General features: G+C 41.5%; 1 protein-coding gene and 1 non-coding gene across 2 annotated transcripts in view; both read left to right on the top strand.

Moving 5' to 3' along the window:
- The window catches only part of EML6 (EMAP like 6), a 288,057-nt gene that overhangs the window by 130,826 nt on the left and 140,433 nt on the right, over positions 1 to 16,798 (top strand). The window contains exons 5-6 of the mRNA XM_068970681.1: positions 3,238 to 3,423; positions 5,588 to 5,723. Coding sequence (XP_068826782.1) covers positions 3,238 to 3,423; positions 5,588 to 5,723 — 322 coding nt within the window. The remainder of the gene's footprint in view (positions 1 to 3,237; positions 3,424 to 5,587; positions 5,724 to 16,798) is intronic.
- TRNAY-GUA (transfer RNA tyrosine (anticodon GUA)) lies at positions 14,115 to 14,186 on the top strand. The gene has a single exon. It is a non-coding gene; the product is annotated as a tRNA-Tyr (tRNA).

Raw genomic sequence — 16,798 nt, 5'->3', positions numbered from 1 at the left:
TGTTGACACCCTTCGAAACAGTTTCATCCCAATTTTACTATGTGTGCTGCCAAAGTAAAGACTGCAAATAATTTTATATCCTGTAATTTAACCCAAGGAAATAATTAGGAGTGTGAACCAAGCACTGGTTCATTACTAAATAACTTATCAATTGCCAATAAAACTAAACAAAAGACTTGAAACCCTCTGCCTCCAGGCAGTTAAATAAAATTCGGTATATCCATATGAAGAAATACTGTGCAATCATTATAAGTCATGTTTTAGAGGACTGCTTAATGTTATTTAGGGACATATTTAAGATCTATGAACAGTCTACCTCTGAGTGGGATAAATTTGTGGCATTGATAATTTACTTTAAAAATATTTATTGTGTGTAGGAAATAAATTGAAAGGCTCTCCCAAAATGTTAAACAGTTATCTTTGAGTAGTGAATTGATGGTTTTTGAATTTCCCCTGTATTTTAAAATTGTTTTACAATAACATACATTTCTTCCAATATAAGGAAAAAGTAATGAAAAAGCAGGGGACAAAAAGATGAGTGTACAGATTCTACTATTCATAGCTATGTCCTTAGGGCTTCATAAATACTTTATAATCCTTGTGCAGAGAGCTGATTTTTGTTGAAGCAAAAAAGTGCCTTTATTTCAGCAAACAACTTTTTGGCCAACTCAATAAAATCCTTTCTCTTTTTGCAATCCCTAGTGTTTGGCGAACAGGCAAATTACAATTACCTGAAACAAATGCTTGAAAAACAGTAGCAGTTGAGCATCAACTGCTTCATTGGTTTTACAAGAAACGAATCTACCAGGTTTGTTGGATATTATTGCTTTTGTTCCATTCTCTAGTCACAGGCGGAAGGGACTTTAGGGATTACTGAGGGCCAGATGAGCTCCCAGGTACCTGCCAATTCTAACAGAATTTGCATTACAATCTGTGAATGGAGATTGAAGAAGATAAACAGTGTCTTTTCATTTAATGTGAATTTAATGGGGTGTTGCTACACTAATCTATCACATTTTCCAAACAGGTAGTGCTTCTCAAAAAGAGATAGCATCTCAGATTTGCTATTTTCTGCAGAAAATTTCATACCTGTCTTGGTATTACAGCTATGTATGTCTTTTTAAGAGAATTATTTGATCATCTGGAATGTTTCATGTTGACATTATACCATCTGACTGGGTGATTTCATCAGAAAAATCTTTGTGTCTGAGGATACCAGTCTTTTTTGTGTGTGTGGTTGTCCATCTGGAAATATTTCAGTAACTTGGGCCAAAGTGCACATCCCAAGTCGAAGGGATAATAATTACCAAATAGCTGCTCTCCTTTTAGTTTTCACGCACGGGGACACAGAACGGAAGATGTCCGCCTTAAGCATTACCTGTGGAAGGCAGGTTCTTTGGCACGTATGTACGCACAACCAGTAGTTGTTCACGTCTCATAGTTTGTTCAGGCTCAAAGGTAATACTTACCTGCTTTCCCAAAGCATGCACCCATCTGTCCCTAGATTGTTCGTACATGCACCTATCCGTCCCTAGATTGTTCGTAGTTTTTTTGATGTATACTTTAGTGCCTTTTGGTAAAAATATTAATAGCCAAAGAGACAAATTCCCAGAGTTGACATTTAATGGAAAAGAATCTTATGTGTTTTTTTTTTTAATGATTGCACACCTGCCTCTCATACCTCTCAGGAGCCCCCACCTACACAGTTGCCTGAGCCCTGGCCCTCCTGGATGGTGAAGCCATCTAGAACCGCTTCCTCGAATTCCCATCTACTCTGAGAGGACCATTATTTGTCCTCTTCTGCAAGCACAGATGTTAAGGTTGCCTCTGATTTTTGCTCACACATTTCCTGTCACCTCCACGTAACTATCCCTACTCTCCTAAACCACAGTGCAGTGTCTTCCTCAGCACTGCTTCAAATCCTATTCTTGCTCTTTCCAGAGAATTCTGGTTCTCTGTCTTAGAATTTCCTTACCACTTATAGGTAAGTCAGAATATGCTGCTTTAAAATGATCTTTTTTTTTATTTTGTGTATATCTTCTTTATTATATTTAAAGTTCTCAAGACAAATATTTTAATATTTTCTTGTGTATAACTCCTATTGAACCTTTGGTAAGTCACTTATGCCTTCTTTCTTTCTCTTCCAAATGAGTGTAATAATAATATCTGTCAGCCTATTTGTGAGGATATTATGAAGATAAAATAACTAAACGTGTGTAAAGAGGCTTTATAAATTGTGAGGCTACATATGTACATCACAGTAAAGTTATACCAGTTCACATACTGAGAAAAAAACTGTGTCAAAGTGAAATATTTAATTTCTACATAACCATAGAAGTCTTCCTGCTACCATCTATAAAGTAGCTTAGCCTTTGTGCTTATGGTTGTCTACATAATAAATTATGCAGCTAAAATGGAAAAGCCTAGTCAATTATTTGACTATATGAAATATAAAATATTTAGAAACATATTTCTGAGTAATGGTTCTACTTGAAAATTTGTATCATTTTAATTAGAAATTATTTCTAAAAACATATACATACACCAAAAAATACCTAGAAGATACATTGACATGTTGGGATATTGGGAATAATGTCAATTTTCCTCTTTTACTTTTCTGTTTCTAAATTTCTCTATGATAAACCTACCCTAGTGCTTTAATTTGGCAAGAAGTTAAACAAAAACATGATTCATCCATTTTTTCCCAGTTCTGAGAACATTGGCATTTTGCATTAAATGAACACTAAACATTTAGCAAAGTTTTGGAATTTGGGGACTTTGAAAGTTTAAAAAGTACTGTTACAATTTTTTTTTACTGCTAGTAGTTGGCTAAAATGTTTTACAATTTCTACTGTTATAGCAAAACAAGTTAAATTATGTATATCTATTATGTGTGTGCTAAGTCACTTCAGTTGTGTCTGACTCTTTGTGACCCTATAGACCATAGCCTGCCAGGCTTCTCTGTCCATGGGGATTCTCCAGGCAAGAATACTGGAGTGGGTTGCCATTACTTTCTCCAGGGGATCTTCCCAACCCAGGGATCGAACCTGTGTTTCTTATGTCTCCTGCATTGGCAGGCAGGTTCTTTACCACTAGAGCCCCCCAAGAAGCCTGTATATCTATTATAGTTCAGCTATAGAAAATTATGTAAAATGTATTGAAACATTACCCAATAATACCAATAGTGAGATGCATCAGAATACTCTGTTTTTGGATTATTTATCACTTATGTTCTAGTTTTGGACGCTATGTGGAAATGCCCTGACTGCAAAAAGAGGAATATTTGGCAAAACTGGGGATCTTCAGACCATCCTTTGCCTTGCATGTGCCAAAGAAGACATCACCTACTCTGGTGCTTTAAATGGCGACATCTATGTCTGGAAAGGGCTCAATTTAGTCCGCACCATTCAAGGAGCACATAGTGTAAGTATTTCTGTATGGAAATTTGTGAATTACTTATTAAATAAGTTAATGTCACAAATTTCTGTGTTTTTTTTCCCCTGTTGCTTTAGTATTAGCTAATTCTGCTGAATACTCAATAGTCATGAAAGATTTCCCTAATTATTTTTGTTCGCTTAGAAGAATTTAATATTTCAAAAGCATGATAACTTAATTAGCCTTTACCTCTATGAATTGGCTGATTAGTGTAATTTATCAGCAGCAGTTTCAGAGAAACTAGAAGTATTTCATTGTCAGTTTCATCTTCTAGACCAGCCATTCTCAAATTTTTACATGTTTACGAATCTCCTGGAGATCTTGTTAAAATACATACAATGACTCAGTGGATCTGGAATGATGTCACTGCTGCTGGCCTGTGGCCAACATGATGGAGACAACTATTATTTTTATTGTGGTTAGAAAGGTAGATTTTCCTCACCCCGAGTGAGGGAGTGTCACGTCCACATCCACACCACAAGTTCTTAAAATGCAAACAGAAACCATTGATAAATTCTTCTGATGGTCTGCTCTGTAAGAACAAGGACAAACTTAATACTGAGACACTACACTCAATTTTGACATATAGTAAAGTAATTTCATTGCTGTATCTACAGATGATAGAGTGAAATGCCCAGAAGAATGGGGAGATGATGTGAAAGGTAAAGTCTGTTGTAATAAGTGGAAATTTGGTAAAGCAATATCAGAAACTCAGCAGACCTTCAACTTATTGCCTCCAAATTGATGTTGTGTTACTGTGAACATGAAAACAAGTTTAAGCAACTCTTAGTAAAGGAACTATGAAATTTTAGATCTTTCTCATATGTTGAAGACCAATTTTCTTGGCTTTGCTAATTATGAAACAGCTCTTGAAACAATTAAAAGGTCAGTATTGGTCCTCATTCATAAAGAACCTGCCTCAGTAACCTGGTTTCTCTTTACACTGGATATTATGTCAACATTATACTCTTGTAGCACATTTTCCCATGAAAAAGCAGCTTTAAGTTCTTAAACCATATCAAATGTGAAAAGCATCTTCAGCTGATGCTTAACAAGCTAACATAAGAGTAACTTATGCTTTCATTTCGGAAAAGGCAATGGCACCCCACTCCAGTACTCTTGCCTGGAAAATCCCATGGACGGAGGGGCCTGGTAGGCTGTAGTCCATGGGGTCGCTAAGAGTCGGACTTGACTGGGCGACTTCACTTTCACTTTTCAGTTTCATGCATTGGAGAAGGAAATGGCAACCCACTCCAGTGTTCTTGCCTGGAGAATCCCAGGGATGGGGGAGCCTGGTGGGAGGCTGTCCATGGGGTCGCACAGAGTTGGACATGACTGAAGTGACTTAGCAGCAGCAGTAGCAGCAGCATGCTTTCATTTAGGCTCAGATAGTGCCTTCTTGAACTCATTGGGATGCATTTCTTCTGTTGTACCTATAGAAGTGTTTGTGTTCCTAGCCCACATATCTTTACTTGTTTTGGGAAGGAATTTGATAGCTCAGTTGGTAAAGAATCTGCCTGCAATGCAGGAGACCCTGGTTTGATTCCTGGGTCAGGAAGATCCTCTGGAGAAGGGAAAGGCTATCCACTCCAGTGTTCTTGGGTTTCCCCTGTGGCTCAGCTGGTAAAGAATCTGCCCACAATATGGGAGACCTGGTGTTTGATCCCTGGGTTGGGAAGATCCCAGATTCCCCTGGAGCAGGGAAAGGCTACTCACTCCAGTATTCTGGCCTGGAGAATTCCATGAACTATATAGTCCATGGGGTTGCAAAGAGTTGGACACGACTGAGCAACTTTCACTTATATGAAACACCTCCACCACTGTCTTTATAATGACCAGTTGTCACAGAAAGAAATTTATTATTTCTGTGTCTGCTTCAGCCAAGGAATTCTTAAAAATTTTTTATAATCCGTCATTTGTTTAATCATGGCAAAGGAGCACTTGAACTAGTTTGCTTTGGTGGTTATTATGAATTTTTAATCTAGCTAAAATGGATGTTACAAATGGCTACTTGTTCTATTGCCAGGATTTCAATAGAGAACAGGGGATTTGTCTTCATTTTTGTTTTGTTTTTGTTTTATATTTTAATTATCAAGATCCAACTATAATGACTATTTAGAATGATTGCAGCATTATGTGCCTTAATCAACAGGCTGGAATCTTCAGCATGTATGCTTGTGAAGAAGGCTTTGCTACTGGTGGACGAGATGGATGTATACGATTATGGGATACTGATTTCAAACCAATAACCAAAATTGATCTCAGGGAGACAGAACAAGGATATAAAGGTAATGCATGTATTGATACTTACCGATAGCTCCAATTAAAGTGTTAAATACAGTGTGGAAATGTGTATTTATATTTCTCTTATCCCATGTTATTCCATTCAGGATTTAAGACAGTTTACATAAATGTAATGAATACAAGATAAAAAATATGTTGAAAGTAAATGGATACCTCCTTTCCTAATTTTCACAAAGGTATCTGCAGGTACTCCCTGTGGTCCTGCTGCAAAGATAAACAGCGTAATGGTAAACACTACCAAGTGGTGTCCCGGGAGCTGGGACTTTAAGTTATAAAACTGGGGATTTGTGAACAAGTTAGTGACCCTAAATGTAACTGCATGCAGCCTCTGAAAAACAAATAAAAAGGAAAAACAAGAGAAATTATTTTAAAAAAATGGCTTTAGTGGAATAGCTACCATAGTAGTAGGAGCATGGGCATGGGCTCAGAGTCGGGCTCGGGCTCAAATCCAGGTTTTACCCATGATAGATTTGAGACCTTGGTTGAATTTCTTAACATCTCTGGGCCTCAGTTTCCTTATCTGCAAAATGAGCGTAATACCAGCACCAACTTCATAGAGTTATATGAGGATCAAACACACTTGCAAAGTGCTTAGAGTAAGTCATTGTACATAGTCAGCACTCAGTAAATGTTGGCTATTATTACAGTATGTTAAGTGTGTGTACCAGAAAATGCAAAGCAGTTTATATACATCTTTTAAAATTCTCATGATAGAAAGAATTTGGGACTGAGAGATTAAAGTAGAAAATATAAATATGAAAGATAAGATGAAGTCACAAATGATGTTAATCCACTGAGCTCATGTAGGAACTCTGTTCAGATGCTCCAGGTGGGCCTCAGATGGCTCATGGCCCTTGTGGCCAGCACTCAGGGAAGGGTGATTAGTATCATGAGTTGTGACATCAGTAAGATGGAAACTTACTCATTGCCCAAATGAAGGGGAATTACTCCCAGTGCTGAGATGGGAGAGAAAGTCCTGAGAATCTTCCTAGAGCGGGCTCTGTGCCATGAGACCCAACACAGTCCAAAAGCCTGAAGTGAACTGATACTCACCTCGTTGTTTTTCATGAACCCCATCTTATGTTGGCTGATGGCAGTGTAGCCACAGAGGTTCTTCCATAGACCAAATAGTGTGGCCATTCTCAGAGCTCTCTGCTGGCCTGGGGTAGATTCCAGAGGACTGAGAGAAGAGTGCATGGATTGCTATGCTTCAGCCATCCTCCTTAAATAATGTTGTTTCCAACCAAAACTTTCTTAAAAATTGAGCAACAGGGAAGTGAGCTAGTCATTGTACTTCCTATATGTGCTCAGAGTCCAGATTCTTTAAATATCTATGAAATACAAAAGAAATGTGTTCACAGTCAGTTCACCTGGAGATTGGATTGCTATTTTCTTGCTCAGGATCCTGATGTGGATACTTTCCTGAGTACAAGACCCTGGGGTCGATACAAGAGGTTGTAGAATTTAGTGGCCACTTCATTGCATGGGCAGGGAGATTGTCAAGGCCCTTAAGTTCTCTGTTGGAGAGCATGGGCCAGGGAAACTTTATCCCAAAAAATACATCGGGCAGACCTAAACAAGTAAGTGCCCATAAGAGCAACATTAACAATGCTAGTAAGAAAGAAAGAGAAGTCGCTCAATCATGTCTGACTCTTTGCGACCCTGTGGACTATACAGTCAATGGAATTCTCCAGACCAGAATACTGAAGTGGGTAGCCTTTCCTTTCTCCAGGGGATCTTCCCAACCCAGGGATCAAACCCAGGTCTCCTGCATTGCAGGAAGATTCTTTACCACGTGAGCCACAAGGAAAGCCAGAAATAATGATTCCTTTTTGGCAATCACTTTAGCCAGCTCATCCAGAAGTTTTATCATATAGTTACAGTATAAATTTTAAAGTGTGGGGATCAGGGCAGAAGCCATATTTACCCTGCTATACTTTTCTACCTGATACCCAGTCCCTGACTTCGGGCTCCCAGAGGAGATTTCACGAGCTGGTTCAGCACAAGCATCTGTATAGCTGGGGGTTTGTATTGACTGCCAACCCCATGGTCAGCTCCTGTCCCCAGAGTCAAAGGAAGATGGTCAGGGACACTTGCTACTTTCTTTCAGTCTCAGCTGATTTCCATACAGACTCGCTTGGCCAAGATCAAAGCTGATGCAATGGTGCACAGCGGACAGTAGGTCCTTCAGCAGGCCTGCACCTCATAGGTGGGGCCTGTGGGGCCTGGACTTACAGTTGATCAGGGCGGGGGTGTGGCTGGGGACTAGCATGTGTTTTTAGGTGGATAACCAGAGGGGCAATAGCCTGTATTTCAGGAAAAGCAGTGGACTGTGTTTTTACAGGATTGTTTAGACCACACTGCAGTTTGGGCCCAAGGGAGCCGTGAGAATGGGTGCCATTTTCCTGCCACCTTAATTTTTGTAATTGTAGCTCATTACTGCTACTCTTATTTACTTCATGTTTCACTTTAAATGAATGTTAATGCATTTCTTTCTCTCCTTTATTTTACTTCTCCTCATGGGCAATTAATATCCATGAAATTATGGTTTTAATATTTTATTTATATATATTTTCTACTTGTTAAAGTAAGTTCTAGCCACTGAAATACAAAATTTTGTCCATGTAGCATCCTCACTTTCAGTGATGCCTTTGCCTGTCACACTTTTGGCAGCACTGTAACAGGAGCGCACTATGTACTATCAAACTCCCAAAGAGTTGCTGACATTTATTCCTGCCCTTAGCATAAAGCAGAATAAATGTCTAGAGTCTAACTAATGAGAGGCTCCTGGTTGAAGTGTTGATAACAACCCCACATCTGGCTCACTCTTCACTCTCAGCTCATCTAGTTCTTGAGCCTGTGTGGACAGGCCCTTGCAGGGGAAACCTGCCATGATCCTGAATCACCTTAGGGACCCCCTCTTGCCTTCAGGTGGGCCTTGGTGCCATCATCACATGGAAGCAGGGCAGGGGGCTGTCGAGTTCAGAAACTGCTTTGCGTATCTCAGAACAGGCCCTGCATGCTGTTCTCTGAGGCAGTTGCCCGGGCCGCCCTGTACTGGGGCACACTCTAAGGCATCTGAAGGTATGAGTGAGGCCAGAGTGAGACGGGAGACCCAGCATAAGAGTAAGGATTAAAATATGTAGGATTTGAGGTGAGGATTAAAAGTAGTTGAAATGTATACAGTTTTCTGGTCCAGTTTCAACCCGTCAATATCATACATGCCCTTGGCTCTCTGAGCATTTGCAGACAGTGTGGGTGAAAGGGGAGTGAAGAAAAGAGGGTGGGGAGAGGGAAATAAGAGGAAGAAAGAACGGACAGAACTGTGGAGGTACTTTGTCTCACTCTTTCCTGCCCTATGCCCCCCAGCAATTACCCTCACGAGAAGTCTTGGCTTTTCCTCCACCTTCAGGCTCGGCTTCAAAATGGAAACAAAGAGCCATTTGAAAGGAGTGAATTCTTGTAAACCAGTGTTTCTCGCTGTTGTTCAGGCAGCACGCCAGGCTTCCCTGTCCTTCACTGTTTCCCGCAGTTTGCTCAGACTCCATGTCCACTGAATCGATGATGCCATCCAACCATCTCATCCTCTGTCACCCCCTTCTCTTGCCCTCAGTCTTTCCCAGCATCAGGGTCTTTTCCAGTGAGTTGACTCTTCACATCAGGTGGCCAAAATATTGGAGTTTCAGCTTCAGCATCGATCCTTCCAATGAATATTCAGGACTGATTTCCTTTAGGATTGACTGGTTTGGTCTCACAGTCCAAGGGACTCTCAAGAGTCTTCTCCAACACCACAGTTCAAAGGCATCAATTCTTTGGTGTTCTGCCTTCTTTATGGTCCAGCTCACACAACCATATGTGACCACTGGGAAGACCATAGCCTTGACTATACAGACCTTTGTCAGCAAAGTGATGTCTCTGCTTTTCAGCACATAGGTTTGTTATAGTTTTCCTGCCTAGAGGCAGTGGTCTTCTGATATTATGTCCACAGTCACCATCTGTAGTGAATTTAGAGCCCAAGAAGAAGAAATCTGTCACTACTTCCACCTTTTCCCCTTCTATTTGCCATGAAGTAATGGGGCTTGATGCCATTATCTTAGTTATTTTGAATATTTAGTTTTAAGCTGGATTTTTCACTTTCCTCCTTCACCCTCATCAAGAGGTTCTTTAGTTCCTTTTTGCTTTCTGCCATTGGAGTGATATCATCCACATATCTGAAGTTGTTGATGTTTCTTCTGCTTATCTCAATTCTAGCTTATAATTCATCCAGCCTGGCATTTCTCATGATGTGCTCAGAGTATAAGTTAAACAAACCGGGTGACAACAGACAGCCCTGTCGTACTGCTTTCTCAATCCTAAACCAATCAGTTGTTCCATGCTGTGCTTAGTTGCTCAGTCGTGTCCGACTTTTGTGACCCCGTGGACTGTAGCCTACCAGGCTCCTCTGTCCATGGGGATTCTGCAGGCAAGAATACTGGAATGGGTTGCCATGCCCTCCTCCAGGGGATCTTTCCAACCCAGGGATTGAACCCAGATCTACCCCATTGCAGGTGGATTCTTTACCCTTTGAGCCACTAGGGAAGCCCCAGTTGTTCAAACAGAGTTTGACTTGCTTCTTGACCTGCATACAGGTTTCTCAGGAAACAAGTAAGGTAGTCTGGTATTCCTATCTCTTTAAGAGCTTTCCATGGTTTGTCATGATCCACACAATGGCTTTAGTGTAGTCGATGAAACAGAGTTAGATGTTTTTCTGGAATTCCCTTGCTTTCTCTATGATCCAGTGAATGTTGGCAATTTGATCTCTGGTTCCTCTGCCTTTTCTAAACTTAGACTGGATGTCTGGAAGTTCTTGGTTCGCATAATGCTGAAGCCTAGCGTGTGGTATTTTGAGCATGACCTTGCTAGCATGGGAGATGAGTGCAGTCGCCTGATGGTTTGAACATTCTTCACTACTGCCCTTCTTGGGAATTGGGATGAGGATTGACCTTTTCCAGTCCTATGGCCTTTGGGATATATATCCAGAAGTGAACTATTGGATCATAAAGTATTTCTATTTTTTATTTTTTTGTGAAGAACTTTTATACTATTTTCCATAATAGCTGTACCAGTTTTACTTTCCTGCCAGCAGTGCATGTGGATTTCAATTTCTCCACATCCTCACCAATGCTTTCTTTATGGTTTTGGATAATAGCCATTCTGATATGTATGAAGTGGTATCTCTGTGTGGTTTTCGTTTGCATTTCCCTAATGACTTTTGATGTTGAGCATCTTTCATAATCTTGTTGGCCATTGTATGTTATGTTTGGAGAAATTTCTATTCAAGTCCTTTGACCATTTAAAAATCAAGTTGTTTATTTTGTTGCCAAACTATAAGCGTTCTTTATATATCTTAGATATTGATCCCTTATCAGATATATAACTTGTAAATAACATCTCTCATTGTATATGTTGCCTTCTCACTCTTGATCATGTCCTGTGACACACAAGCCTTTATTTTGATGTGATCCAGTATATCTGTTTTACTCTTTTGTTACCTGCGCCTTTGGTGTGTTGCCAAATTCAATTTTATGAAGATTTCTTATAAATGTTTTATGGTATTGGCTCTTATATTTAGGCCTTTGATCCATTTTTGAGGTAATTTTTGCATATAGTAGAAAGTAAGGGTCCAATAGCCTTTCTTTTTCCAAAATATTTTTTATAACTAATTTGGGAGCAAAACTTGACTCACACTTAGATGAAGCTGTGTATTGTCTTCATATGTGTAAATATTCATGTGCTTTACTACAGAAATATTTGATTTCAAGATGCTGCCCCCAGACTCCGCTGGGTCTATCGCAAGAGCAAAATCCAGAATTTTCATATTTCCAAAATGTGCCTATCTCCAAAAATTTCAAACGTATGGGATGGTGGAACTCCAATATAGCTTTCAGTGACTATCAAGTTCTGGAGTTTCCATGCTGGGAGAGACAGTGCCACACAATGTCAGCATGTGAAACTCTCAGCGTATGTTGAGTAGGATGAGGCTCAAGGCCACTGGTATCAGGCTAATCGTAGGCTTAGCAGCAGCAGGGCTCTAACTCAAGTCTCACACCAAACTCAACAAAAGTTCACTTTGAGTCTGATCATTTTTAAAACAAATTTGTGATCTGGGTAACATAATGAAGCTTAAGTGACTTATAGTGGTAGCAAGAAAAACAAAAAATAAGTGTTAATGCATGGCAATCAAAATGAATTACATCTATGGTCATAAAATACTTGGAGTTAATGGTTATACATGAGAATGTCTAAAGGAGTACAGTAATTATTCACACAGTATAAGATGCATCATTCATTTATCCACTCATTAAGCATTTATTAGACATCTACTAAGTGTCAGATACATGCCTAGAACTGGTTAGGCTCTTCTAAAAAGTCTGCCTTGGGCATTTGATTGGAGTTTTTGGTGTGTTTGCTTTAACTCTCAACACATATTAACTGAATTATTGCTGTGTCTAATGAACTCCGAGTCTGGCGATATCTTGCGTTAGGTCAAGCAGCATTCCCTCAGCCTTGAGCAAGAGAAGGAGCCTGAAGTCTCGAGGATACGAGACGCCCCTCCCCTTCTCATTGTCTCTGCTGCTCCCGCCATCTTGCACACAGGCTATTGCAATTGCTTTGTAACTTGTGTTCCCGCTTCAGCCATTATTCTTAGAACAGCAGCTGGAGGGAATTGTTCAACATTTACACGAGCCAGCTCACATTTCCTCAAAACCCTGCCACAATTCCCCTTTTCCTCAGAAAAAGAGTCCACATCCCTAGGACGGCCTACCAGCCCATCCCCCTCCATTCCTCTCCCTCGGCTCTGCCTTCTGCTCAGGCTGCTCCTGTTCCCAGCCCCGTCTCTACGCTCCCAGGCTGCTCCCTCTGCCTGCAGCCCTCTCCCTAGGAATCTGCATGATCACCACCCTTCTCCTTAAAGCCTTCACTCAACTGAAGCTGCCCTGATGACCTTATTCAAAATCAGAAGCCACTCTGCCTCCAGGACCCCGGCACTCCTGATCCTGCCCTACATCTTCTCTTCACCTTGCAACAAGCCATATGACTTGCCTGTTTGTTATGTGTGTGGCTGTTTGTTTCTACACGGGCAGGAGCCTCTTTGTTCCCTGATACCTCCTAAGCTCTGAGAACAGCGCCTGGCCCAGGCTGGTACCCTGAAAACAGACAAATAAATGAAGAGTGTGTTATGGGCCTGGAGCACAGAATGACAGGTGATGAGGCTGCAGAGGGAGGAACAGATAACTGCTGTGTTCAAGCCTGGTCCCCACAGACCAGCAGTAGGAGGTCATAGAAAGGCTTCAGGGAGTGAGTGTCACGGTCAGGGCTGCACCTGCTCTGGAGCAGGAAGTGGGGCAGGATTAGAGGTGGGAGCCCAGGTAACTCTTCCACACTGCCTATTCTCAATACCATTCTTCTTCAGAGTACACTGAGAATCATTCAGTCCAGTGGTTCTCAGTCAAGGTGTTTTTATCTCCCAGAAGACATTTGGCATTGTCTGGAGACACTTTTGGTTGTCTCCTGGGTGGGTGCTACTGGCATTCCCGAATACAGGACACTGGTAAACATCCTACAATGACAACTAGTGATGATAGACACCTCGACTAAGAATTTTTCGGCTGCAGATGTTAACAGTGGCATGATTGAGAAACCCTGGGATAGAAGGTTCAAAGGACCGATTGTCAGATCTGAGAACAGCCTTGTTGATGTGAGAGACAAAGCAAGTATCTTCTGGGATTCCCCTGGTCCCTTGGGTGCTTGATGGCTCACTTCCACTGCCATCACCACCATCACCTCTCTCCTGCCTGCTCACCGTTATCCTTTGGGGTTTGCCTGTTATGTCGCTGTTGTTCTGAGGAAGCGGAGGCCCTGGAGAGGAACATGTGAGAGCTGAGGGTGGTTAGGTGTGCCACCATGGGCACATATACCGTTGTTTGTTCAGACTCCACATGGAATGAGGTGTCAGACAAGCAAAGGCTGACTGTCTGGTTCGTTCTGGTAGTAGGTCCCCTGTAAACACTCCAAGTGAGCCAGCCTCCTTGAAAAACCAGTCTGGGTATTCCTTCCCTGGAGTGGAGGCAGCTTAACAAGTGTTTCTGTCTTCCAGGGTTCCATGAGGCTGTGTGATCCTTCAGAATTCCTGAGGCTGTGGGATTTGGGATCCTGTGAAGTGGATTTTGAAATAGCCAGGGGCTTAGTAAAGAATATCTGCTGGAAGTTCTCAGACAGAGAGTCTTTGTAAACAGGAGCAGCAGGCTGTGGACACTTCATGTCACAGACTCATGGCGCTTCGTGTTTTTTTTTAACTTTTCATTTTGTATTGAGGTACAGCTGATTATGGGGCTTCCCTGGTGGCTCAGACGGTAAAGCGTCTGCCTGTAATGCGGGAGACCCAGGTTCGATCCCTGGGTCGGGAAGATCCCCTGGAGAAGGAAATGGCAACTCACTCCAATATTCTTGCCTGGAGAATTCCATGGATTGAGGCGGCTGGTAGGCTACAGTCCACGGAGTCGCAAAGAGTCGGACACGACTGAGCAGCTGATTAACAATGTTATGATAGCTTCAGGTGAACAGTGAAGGAACTCAGTCATTCATATCCATGTATCCGTTCTCCCCCATCCCTCCTCCCATCCAGGCTGCCACATAACATTGAGCAGAGTTCCATGTGCTATACGGTAGGTCCTTGTTGGTTATCTGTTTTAAATAGAGCAGTGTGTACATGTCTATATCAAACTCCCTAACTGTCCCTTCCTCTCAGCAACCATAAGTTTGTTCTCTACGTCTGTGAGTCTCTTTCTGTTTTGTAAGTAACTGTATCATTTTCTTTTGAGATTCCACATATAAGATATGTCATAGTATATTTCTCCCTCTCTATCTGACTTACTTCACTCAATGTGACGATCTCTAGGTCTGTATGTTGCTGCAAGTGGATTTATTTCATTCCTTTCAATGGCTGAGTAATATTCCATTGTGTAAACGTGCCACATCTTTCTTCTTTATCTATTCCTCTGTCGATGGACAGTTACGTTGCTTCCGTGTCTTGATTACTGTAAATAGTGCTTCAGTGAACATTGGAGTGCGTGTATCCTTTCAGATCCTGTTTTCCTCCAGATATGTGCCCAGGAGTGAGATGGCAGGGTCATATGGTAGCTATATTTTTAGCTTTTTAAGGAATTTCCGTACTGTTCTCCATAGTGACCATACCAATTTACATTCCCACAAACAGTGTAGGAGGGTTCCCCTCTCTCCACATCCTCTCCAGTATTTATTGTTTGTGGATTTTTTGATGATAACCAGTCTGGATGGTGTGAGGTGATATCTCGTTGTAGTTTTGATTTGTAGTTTTCTCATAACTAGTGATGTTAAACATCTTTTCATGTGCCTCTTGGCAATCTGTATGTCTTCTTTGGAGAAATGTCTGTTTCGGTCTTCTGCCCATTTGTTGATTTGTTTATTTTGACACTTTTAAGTGTTATGAGCTGTTTGTAAAATTTGGAAACTTATCCCTTGTCAGTCACATCATTTGCAAATATTTTCTCCCAGTCTATGGTTTGTCTTTTTGTTTTATTGTTTCCTTTGTTACTTAAAAGCTTTTGAATTTAAATAGGTCCCATTTGTGTTTTTTTTTGTTATTATTTCCATTATATTGGGAGATGGATCAAAAAAGATATTGCTGCAATTTATGTCAGTATTCTGCAGGATGCTTTGTTTTAAACACACTGCATGTAGCATCCCATTTTCCCTTCAATAGCCCTGGGGTCTCCTGGCAGGGCTGGCTCCTGGAGCATGAGATCTGCCTCGTTGCACATGGCTCCATGCTCTGGAGAGTCTTACACTCGGTTTAGTGGTTGCTGTCACCATCTTGAAATTCTTCATTAAAGTGTTAGTCACTCATTCATGTCTGACTCTTTTGTAACCCCAGGGACTGTAGCTCACCAGGCTCCTCTGTCCATGGGCTATTCCAGGCAAGAATACTGGAGTGGGTAGCCATTCCCTTCTCCAGAGGATCTTCCCTGGGGATCAAACCCACATCTCTCATGTCTCCTGCATTGGCAGGGAGGCTCTTTACCACTAGTGCCACCTGGGAATGTGTATGGAAACACAAAAAAACCTGAAACAGCCAAAGTAATTTTAAGAAAAGAAAGAGCTGGAGGAATCAGGTGCCCTGACTTCAGACTAGACTACAAAGCTACAGTAATCAAAACAGCATGGTATTGGCACAAAAACAGAAACAAACCTCAATGGAAAAGGACAGAAAGCCCAGCAATAAATCCACACACCAATAATCAAGCTCTCTCTTCCCTTGGAGTGTAATCTGTCTCCTGCTCACCCTTATATTGCCTTTTACCTGGGGCACTCCTTAGTATTGCACCTTTAATAAGGCTAGTAGAAGGCCATCACCCTGTCTTGTTTGACCTTTGATACCATGTCCTGGGGGTGCATCCACCGAGAAGGGAAATACCCTTTTGGAGAAGAGAGTTTACCCCAGACTTGCACGGCCTGCAGCCTCATCTTCTCTCTATCACCTGCTCACTCTGGGACTTGGGGCAAATATTGCAAACTGTCTGTGCTATGGTTTCCTCGTGTATTCAACAGATATTTACTGTCCCCACCTAGGGCCCTGTGCTGTTCAAGAGCCTCCTCTTGAATTGCCATAGCCTTTTCAGGCACATGTGCAAAGCTCTGGGTGCAGGGCTGGGAGTATCTGAGAGAACCATTCCTGCCCATTTACAGGACTGGCTTGTTTGACTCAGAAAAGATTTCTCAAAGTTGCACTTATTTTTGGCTATCTTCTCATCAGGCCTTCTGCTTTCTAATCTACTACAGTAGTTTTCCAATATCTGGCTGAAGAACCACTGTATTAGAATTGGCCCAGAAATCTGAATTTTCAACAGTCTGTCTAAAGGCTGAGAACACACACTAGCTTCGGAACAGCTTGGTAGTGACTGGTTCTTAACAAGTGGTTCTCGGCTGGTTCTCAACAAGTGGTTCTCAGCCCTGGGGAGCTAAAAATAAGTATGCCCTGATC

This window comes from Capricornis sumatraensis, chromosome 1 (assembly GCF_032405125.1).
Source record: "Capricornis sumatraensis isolate serow.1 chromosome 1, serow.2, whole genome shotgun sequence".
Taxonomy (NCBI): domain Eukaryota; kingdom Metazoa; phylum Chordata; class Mammalia; order Artiodactyla; family Bovidae; genus Capricornis; species Capricornis sumatraensis.
This window is presented reverse-complemented; position numbering and strand designations above follow the sequence as displayed.